This window comes from Poromitra crassiceps (assembly GCF_964638095.1).
Source record: "Poromitra crassiceps genome assembly, chromosome: 15".
Taxonomy (NCBI): domain Eukaryota; kingdom Metazoa; phylum Chordata; class Actinopteri; order Beryciformes; family Melamphaidae; genus Poromitra; species Poromitra crassiceps.
In genome coordinates this window covers 2,051,476-2,061,475 of record NC_139634.1, presented here as the reverse complement: position 1 = coordinate 2,061,475, position 10,000 = coordinate 2,051,476, and the positions used below count along the sequence as shown (strand labels likewise).

The window sequence follows — 10,000 nt, the reverse complement described above, 5'->3', positions numbered from 1 at the left end:
AGTGACCTCACTCAGCATCACGGTAACCATAGTGACCTCACTCAGCATCACGGTAACCATAGTGACCTCACTCTGCATCACGGTAACCATAGTGACCTCACTCAGCATCATGGTAACCATAGTGACCTCACTCAGCATCATGGTAACCATAGTGACCTCACTCAGCATCATGGTAACCATAGTGACCTCACTCAGTGTTACGGTAACCATAGTGACCTCACTCAGCGTCACGGTAACCATAGTGACCTCACTCAGTGTTACGGTAACCATAGTGACCTCACTCAGCATCATGGTAACCATAGTGACCTCACTCTGCATCACGGTAACCATAGTGACCTCACTCAGTGTTACGGTAACTAGGGATGCACGATATTGAATTTTTGATTCCGATACCGATATCGATAACTTCTTGCTCCTCAAGGCCGATACCGATACGATAACCGATAATATATACCGGTATATATTTTTTTATACATATTTTTTCCTGTAGTTTTTGTTTTGACCTAACCAGATGTATAAATGACATGAGCATTACTACTATGAACAAAACAAAGCCAAGAGAACAGTTTTGACTCTTCAAATAAAGTGACTATTTATTTTTCAAAATAAATATAATCTGAGCCAACTGCAATATGTCAAATTGTCAATCCGTTTCCTTGAACAATAAATTAAGAATACCAACAACTATTTGTGTGTGTGTGTGTGTGTGTGGGTGTGTAGGTGTGTGTGTGTGTGTGTGTGTGTGTGTGTGTGTAACATGTAAACATTTTCGAATAGTAAGGCTCATCACTCTCAGTGGTACAAAAATAAAGGCCTATAGAACGGTTGCAATTAGCAATTCTTAATAAGCCAAGGATTCAAATTAAATACTGACAGGACAGTCAGACCTGTCTCTACATGTAAACAAAACAAATTGAAAAAGTGCATTGACTGCATTCCTTTCCTATTTCCTTACAGTAACAAAAAGCAAAGCTACTGAAACAAGTTAAACATTTCTGTAACAAACTGAAAGTGCATTCCTCACAGTATAACAGTCATTTTACAGAACAAAGGATTGTAATCCATAATATGACAGTGGGTGAACCCATTTTACCTAAGGCATGAGGTTTAACGGTTCTATTTTTTCTCAATTGAGAGAGAGAGAGACAGAGAGGGAGAGACAGAGAGGGGGGGGGGGGGTTTGGCCCCGCATCGCTACTCTTTTTCGACTACTTCTACTTGTTTTAACTCTGGGTGGATCAGTGGGAGATTTTTTTTATGAAGAGGAGCTTCTCTGCCTTATCGCATAGCAGTCGGTTTCTTTTCTCCGTCATCACGTTTCCAGCGGCAGAAAACAAGCGTTCAGAGTCAACACTGGTGCATGGTGCACTGCTGACAGATATTTACGAGCAAGCAGACAGTCGCTCGTAACGGGACTGGTTGCTCCTCCAGTATTCAAGTGGGCAACGGTTCAACTGAAGGGTGGGCTCCAACAGATAGGACCGGAGCTAACAATAAAAACATCTTTATTTTTTCAAACGCCTTGTCGATAGGTACAGTCCCCGCCGGTTCCTTCCTAGGCTTCTCAGCTTCTTGAGCCGCTTTCGCTTCCTCGTATGCGTTTAACACACCATGATGGCGATGTTTCAGGTGACTTATTAAGTTGGATGTGTTGTAGCTCGATGCCTTTTTCCCTCCTCGTGGAACTTCTGACTTGCATTTATTGCAAATGGCAAGCGAAGCGCTTTCCTCAGAAACTTTAAAAAAGTCCCAAACTACCGACGCTCTGTTGCTCAGCCAGCGTGCACTGCTGTTGTTCTGGGACGTTCAGGCCATTACGTCATCACGCTGGAGAGAGGGAGCGCTGGATTTGTGGAAAAACAACCCCTTCCTAAACCACACACAATCACTGATACCATTGTACTGGTAAAACGGGAGGGGCCTACAAAAAACAAACGCCCTCATCCCAATCCACCCACACCGCAGTTGTTTGACAAAAAAAAATATATTATATATTATCGGAGCTATTAATAATGTTATCGGATTTATCTGAATGACGTCATAATTGTTGATATCGGGTCCGATACGTATCTGTCCGATAACTATCGTGCATCCCTAACGGTAACCATAGTGACCTCACTCAGCATCACGTTAACCATAGTGACCTCACTCAGCATCATGGTAACCATAGTGACCTCACTCAGCATCATGGTAACCATAGTGACCTCACTCAGCATCACGGTAACCATAGTGACCTCACTCGGCATCACGGTAACCATAGTGACCTCACTCAGTGTTACGGTAACCATAGTAACCGTCTGCTTGTGTCCAACCAGGTGGAGGCTCTGCAGGCGGAGATCGCTGAGCTGGCTAAGAGGCTTCGCTACGAGGTCTCAGTCCGAGGAAAGGAGCGAGGCTGGAGCGAGAAACACTGCAGGTGACGAGTGGTACTGGAACATTGACACACTAAGGCTGCCTGGCTTTACACGGCGAAACACTGCAGGTGACGAGTGGTACTGCAACATTGACACACTAAGGCTGGCTTTACACGGCGAAACGTTCATGCAATTAGTTCCACTTTGCAAATTGCATGAAACTGAATTTTCATGCAACTTGAAAGTTACATGAAGCAATTCCAAAAGAATCAAGTCTCAAGTCTCATGATACAACATGGTCGTTTATTTCACTAAAACAAGCGACAGTTCAATTCACTTTTTACAGGTCGGAAGCCATTTTTTCTGGTGGTCTGAGTTGTCTTGAACGGGGTATTAGCCTGCTTGATATCTTTCAAGCGTCTGTGATGCATTGGTGAGCCCTCAGATCTCAACGTGTAGTCTGAATTTGACATAAGGAATGAGCTGTACTGTAAACATTACATTACATTACATTACATTACATTACATTACGTCATTTGGCAGACGCTTTTATCCAAAGCGACTTACATTAATACATTTTTGTCAGCAATAGAGCAATCAACTATGGAGTACAGTCTATGACAACTACAACCTCTGAAGGAACAGTGGTACAAGTTTAGTTTAGGTTAGTTTTTTTTTTTTTTTAACTCATTGAGTGCCAGCCACTTTTGGAGAACGGACGCTCCCAGTGCCAGAGTTTCAGAGCGTTTTCAGTGATTTCTCGAGGCCCACAGAATATTGTGTGATATTACTATGTAAACACCGAACACGCACAAAGAACGATGAGACTATTGTATCAGCAGCAAAAAAAGGTTTATTGATATCATTTTCCGTTCTTTAGTTATCAGCCGGAGAAGATAGGTCAAAAACAGCAAATACATGCGTTTCCATCTAGAAGCTGAGATATTGAGCCTTTTGTGAAATATAGCATTTCAAGCAAATCACTGACTCTGAAGCTAATATTTTCTGACCTGAAACATCTGAACAGTAATTTCCTTCAATATAACAGCACCCACACCCCCCTCTACTGCAAACTCCTCCTCCGTGGGTGTGTCTCTGGTGGCTCTGCTCGCTCTGAGTGCTGCTTGTGTCAGGCGAGTCTCTGCTGCCTGGATGGCGGCCGCTCGTCGGGGCAGTCTGGATCGGGCTCGCTCGTTTCTGGGGTTTCGGTTGTGAGCTGGGATGAAGCTGCGTCCGATTCTGGGCTTTCTGGGCTTTCTGCTGCCCTGCGTGCCCCCCCCCCCCCTCCTCCTCGGTGGGAGTGTCTCTGGGGCTCTGCTGCGTTTGCTCTCGCTCTGCTTTTGCTCTGTCTGCACTGAAAAGTGCGCTGCATCCCCCCGCTTTTTCACAGCGTGTCGCCGGCTCCCAGCTGAGAATAATGTAACTTTTCAGAAAGCTGCTGGTGTCGGCAACTAAATCATATGGAGGGGCTATTGCAGCGGAGACGGAGGGGCTCAATTGTGGCAGCAGATTGACTGCTGTTCACAGGCACAGCTAACGTTATGCTTCATGCATATCGATGCGATTTCCGTTTCCCATGACTTCTTCTCTCTTTTTTCCTCGCCTTTCTCTAATCTGGAGAGCACTGTCGCCACCTAATGGGTCGGTAAAATAGGTTATACACATTCAACATGCCCCAAAATTTTACAGGAGATGGATCTGGCTTTGATCCACGTCCCACCGTCAAAAAACGCAATTGACGACTTTAGTCGTCATTGGCACTGAACGTTACTTTTTCAATTGACGACTTTAGTCGTCATTGGCACTCAATGAGTTAAGAGAGAGAAAGAAGTTAGTTCAAGAAGGGCCCAGATGGAGCCTGAAAAGGTGAGTCTTTAGTCTTTTCCAAAAGATCAGCAGTGATTCAGCTGTCCTGACCGAAGGTGGAAGCTCGTTCCACCATTGACCTTGCATATCCCTCAAAGTGTATAATGTGATGTATATATATAATGTGATGTATATATATAATGTGATGTATATATAATGTGATGTAATATGTTCCACAGGTTCCAGTTCAAGAAGAACCTGCGGCGCATTGTCTCCGAGCTCTACGTCCGAGACAACTGCCATCCGTTCAAAGCCAGTCTGCTGGTCTGGGTGCAGCTGCCCATGTGGATCAGCCTCTCTCTGGCTCTGCGCAACCTCAGTCTGGACCCCAGGCACACTGGTGAGCTGCTGCTGCTGCTGCACACTGGGACCAGGACTGGGCGGGTCCCATCGTTTCCCCAACCCAGTTTAGATGAAACCGTCATACGGAAGTGGGTGTGGTTGGAAAACGATAGACGTGCCCAGGAGTGTGGCCCTCCCACTTAGCCCATAAGCCTCTGTTTTGCACATTCAAGTGAAGGTGTAGGGCTGTGAATCTTCACTGGTCTCACGATTCGATTCGATTACGATTCAGAGGGCTACGATTCGATTCGATTACGATTATCGATGCATCTGGATGCATCACTTTTTTCCGCAATACATGATTTATTGTTTCTCACTTTCTTTTTTCTCACTGTGTGGCTACTTTTAAAGGTCCCATTCCGTGCAAAAGCTGTTTTTACTTGTAAATGCATATATACTGCTGTCATCCCTCCCTGTAATGAGTGGTCACAAGCTCAGAACTGCCACAGTTGGATTTGTCCCTATCCAGCTTCCCCCTGCAGTCTCCTCCAAGCCACACCCCCAAACGCTTTGTTTGCCCAGAGGGGAATTGGGACGTCACGAGCTTCCTCACGCATACTGTGCGGGTCTCTCTCACACAAGCTACCTGCACCATTTTGTCTATAGCCACAAAATTAACACTTCTAGCTGGAGCGACGCCAACTGTACGTGATCCAGCAACTGCAGAGGTGCATTCGGTAAGTCTAGGCATTTTGAGATGTCCTCTTTAGCGTAGTAACCGTTAAGTTAACAATAACTCGCAACCTAGCGTGCTGGTCCACAGACGCTAATCTGATTGGCCGCTGGGAGCCTGGGGCTGGCTCTCCCTCAGCGGCCAATGGGAACTGTTAGTTCTGAATATATTATAGAAACAGACCATTCTTGGGAAGCGACGAGATGAGGAAGTGAGAACTCCGTCACAACAAACGGGGTTGCTATATTTTCGACAAATTAATCCAGAATCATGTTTTATGGACCAGAGACACACGTTTTTAAGAGGTTACAGCTGCACGAATTGGGACCTTTCAAATAAAAGTGCATTTGGAATTGCATTGTATTATGATCCATAATTAAAATAACAACTGCATGTACTTCCATTATATTTTATTTGATTATAAAAAAAAATAATAATAATAATAATAATAATCGATTTTTGACACTTGTGAATCGATGCAGAATCGTGCACGTCCGCATCACGATGCATCTTATAATCGATTATTTTTGACACCCCTAGTAGGGTGTCCCGACACTTTTTAGCATCAGAGCTAGGGTGAAGGGGGAGGGGCTATCTGGCCCTTCAGACAGAGGTTTTCCAGACTCACCCTTCAAAGTGAGGGCTGAAAAGGAAATGGCTATTATTGAGTGCCAATGACGACTATAGTCGTCAATTCAAATAGTAACGTAGAGTGCCAATGACGACTAATGTCGTCAATTGCGTTTTTTGACGGTGGGACGTGGATCAAAGCCTGATGCATCTCCTGTAAAAATATGGGCGATTTTGAAGGTGTATAAGCTATTTTACGGACCCATTAGGTGGCGACAGCGCTCTCCAGACCAGAGAAAGGCAAGGAAAAACAGCAAAGAAGCCGTGATGAAAGAGAAACCGATGCATGCTGGAGCCAGAGCGGCACAGATTGCTCTGGCTGGAGCCAACGTTAGCTGCGAACAGCAGCCAATCCGCTCCCACAACTGAGCCCCTCTGTCTGCTGCATAGTTTCTCCACACGATTAGCCGCCAGAAAAGGAGACACCCAACACCGAAAAGCCAAACCATTCTCAGCAGTCCGGTTTGGCTTTTCGGTGTTGCGCTGGGAGCCGGCGCACAAAAACGGCGGAGCGCTCCGAAAATAGACGCTGGGTGCGTTAGTCTGTGTGTTAGTGTGGGGATGAGTTTCTCCCAGCTCTGGCATGCAGGCTGTGTGTTAGTGTGGGGGTGAGTTTCTCCCAGCTCCAGCATGCAAGCTGTGTGTTGGTGTGGGGATGAGTTTATCCCAGCTCCAGCAGGAAGAGATTCGTCGCCTGACGCAGGTAGCAGAGATTCGAGCAGAGCCACCAGAGACACTCCCACGGAGGAGGAGTTTGCAGTTGAGGGGGGTGGGGCACGCAGGGCACCACACAACTACACCACGTCACTACATCAGAAAATATTAGCTTCAGAGTCAGTGATGTGCTTGAAATGCTTCATTTCACAAAAGGCTCATTATCTCAGCTTCTAGTTTGAAACGTCTGTTTTTGGTGAAATCAACCTATCTTCTCCGGCTGATAACTAAAGAACGGAAAATGATATCAATAAACTTTTTTTTGCTGATGATACAAGAGTCTCATCGTTCTTTGGGCGTGTTCGGTGTTTACATAGTAATATCACACAATATTCTGTGGGTCTTGAGAAATCACTGAAAACGCTCTGAAAGGGCTGGCACTGGGAGCATCCGTTTTCCAAAAGTGGCTGGCACTCAATGAGTTAATCAACCAAAAATGAACCAAAAGTGACAAACAAATGTGAATATCTGAGTTTAATGTCGATACAGAGGAAGACATCACCAAACACAGACCAGACCAGTAGATAATGATGATCATCTTCATTTATATAGAGCACTTTTCACAGCATTGCACCCAGAGCCAATCAACAGAGACCAGAGCCAATGAGACGCTTACTTCCCCCCACAATGTTACAGTCTATAGCTGTGTCCCAATTCAGGGGCTGCAGTCCACCAAGGCTAGATTTGAAGACCGATTGCGTCATTGCGCGCGACCTAGGCTGTCCCATTTCGTAGGCTCCTTCAAATGCAGCCGAGAAATGCAGCCTCCTTTTCTCAAAACTTGAGGATGCAAGTGTTCTGTCCTTCGTGGCCTTTGTGGCATTCAAGATCTCGCGAGAATCCGCGAGAGGTTTGCAAGGCTGAAAATTCTGAAATCGCCGCCATCTTTTCATACAGGCAACAGGTAAGATCTTACAATTCTCGTTTGCAAATTCCTTACTAAATGCACTTCTGTCAACTTTAGAGGTGATTAACCGAGGCTTAGATTATTGTAGATCTCATATTTGTCAGTATTGTGAAAAAATGTGACGTGTTTCTTTTGTAAAGAGCTCAAGGGCTTGGCTCGTGAGCATTCCACTATAGACTCCGTTGTCAACTCTCCGTGCAGCGGGAGCTACCGCTGCTGACGGCCGTGTCAAAGAGGCTTGTCTCCCGGGTTGCCTGGTTCCATGTAACACAGCCCTAGCTGGCTATCCAGCGCCGCCCGGTCTGCTCACTGCAACTGGAAAGCCCCATTTAATTTCATACCACGGTCATTCTGTAGATTCATTTGAGAACATATAAGTAGCGGGGGGGGGGGCTGCGTTGGCTGATGTTGGTGATTCAATTTCGCTTCAGCCTTTTCCCCCCTCCATCTCATCGGACCAGTTGTATTAGGCTACCTTTTTTCCTCTGTCGCGCTCACTGCATTCACCGCAGCCAGCAACATGAAGCCACTCTACATTTTATTTTGAATTGATAATCAGGCTCGTTATATCGTTGTAACTTCATGTGGTAATTTGCATTGACCATTGGTTGGATTTGAGCATGCTGGGGACGGGATATGCGGCAGATCCCCGTGCGTAATCACTGTGGCAGCTGCTGGTAACGGCTAATATCGTTCAGGTGTGCGCGCCTTCAGACCAAACTCAACTCAATGGAAAACGCCTACAAGTCGCAATTGTACATTGTCGAAGTTGTAGAAATATCGCAATTATTTTGCGAAAAACTAATGGAAACACAGCTTCTAATGGTCCTCTCTCCTCTCTCTCTTCTCTCCAGAGTAAGGATTGTGGAGCAGTGGAGGAGGAGGAAGGAGAGACAGGAAGCGTGTGAGCCAGGGCCCCACCACTACCAAAGAAAGCAAAGGACGAGCTGCTTAAGGAAGAGACTCCAGAAGGAGCGAGCCGGCTGCTTCTTTGGTCTCTTAGAAAGACTAATTGAAAAGTAAAATAATATATATATATTTATGTTAGTATTATTGTTCGTATTGTTCTTTTTGTTATTATTCTGCCGGATCATCATAGCACATGAATGTCTGCTTGTTTACCTTTTGCACTGATTCATGACACTGATGCATGGGGGGGGGGGGGGGGGGGGGGGTTTAAAACATATGAGGTTTTGCACATTCAGGTTTTGTTGTTTTCATGAATGTTTTTTTTTTATCCATGTATAGATTATTTCGTACATGTACAGTTTGTTATTTAATAAATATTTTGTTTAAGAAAAACTTTTTTCTCTTTCTTTTTACACGGCACAACAATGTTATGGTGCAAAGAGATCATTTAACAGAAAACACATTCATATTTACTGTCAATAGCAGGCCTGTGGGAAATGTATGGTTTATAGATCTGAATATACTGTCATAGTTGATCTTCACTGCATATGAATGCAAACGTGCATTGGAAAAAGCTTTGGCTCCAGAATATGTATACAGTTTTCTCTTTCAATTTGAGTCTTGCAGATAAGAGTGTTTTTATAGACTGTTTTCACAGAATTGTCAATCCTGTCCTAGGAGTCCTGATAGTTGTACTAGCAAACACTGCAACAGGTGAGCTGGGGTTCCATTTAGAATGTTTATGTTAAGTTCAAACTGTCTATAGCTCATCTAACTTTAACCATAAGGTGAGATCACATTAACCCTACTTTACACATGTGTGTAGTCTGCAGCACCGCAGGATCACAGAGATGTGCTATATTTAACCTCTACAGAAGTTAGCAAAATACATGTCTAAGTTGGATCAGATCCCTTTATGCTTCCCCCCTGATGTCCTTATGAGTAGTTACAGATGATGATTATAACCTGAACTTGGGAAACACAAACTGAGACTTCACTAGACAGAGCATGACAACAGTGGTAGTAATAATTTATTTTGTCCTCTAAATAGTTATTCAAACATGTAGAAATAAATAAATAATGCATCACATGTAATGGAGGGGAATACTGAAAAAGTGAACCAATTTATTAAATGTGTAGGCTACATATAAATAAATAAATGTGGCATAAAATGTCTTCTAGTGGGGCATCATCTTGGGTGGTCTCCAGAGTGTTTGGGGTGCATATAGGGGTCTGATCTGGGGGGAAAGGAGAAGAAAAGCATGTTAAACAATAGCTAGATATGATATGCCATGTCACTTTCTCCCATGGGCTTTGAGAGGGAGGCTATCTAGCTATCTAGGCTATATATAGCAAAAAAAAAACTGTAAGGTTAGGCTTAGGCTATATGAAATGAAAAGTTAACTGACATTAGCCATATAAACCACGTTAACATTTAGAATAGTTAAAAGTAAGTGACACAGCTTATCCAATAATTTACCTGCTCATCCTCTCCCAGCCTGAGAAACATGCGGCGGCGGTGAAGCTCCAACTCTTCCATAAAATAAAACAAAATGATCAGCAAAACAATTTGCTCTGGCTCCATGTTATTAGGCTGTCTGTTCG

General features: G+C 44.4%; 1 protein-coding gene across 1 annotated transcript in view; it reads left to right on the top strand.

Moving 5' to 3' along the window:
* The window catches only part of LOC310790807 (cytochrome c oxidase assembly protein COX18, mitochondrial-like), a gene marked incomplete at both ends in the record, with an annotated part of 26,034 nt that overhangs the window by 10,563 nt on the left and 5,471 nt on the right, over window positions 1–10,000 (top strand). The window contains 2 exons of the mRNA XM_083652519.1: window positions 2,316–2,416; window positions 4,400–4,560. Of these exons, the coding sequence (XP_083508645.1) occupies window positions 2,316–2,416; window positions 4,400–4,560 (262 nt within the window). The remainder of the gene's footprint in view (window positions 1–2,315; window positions 2,417–4,399; window positions 4,561–10,000) is intronic.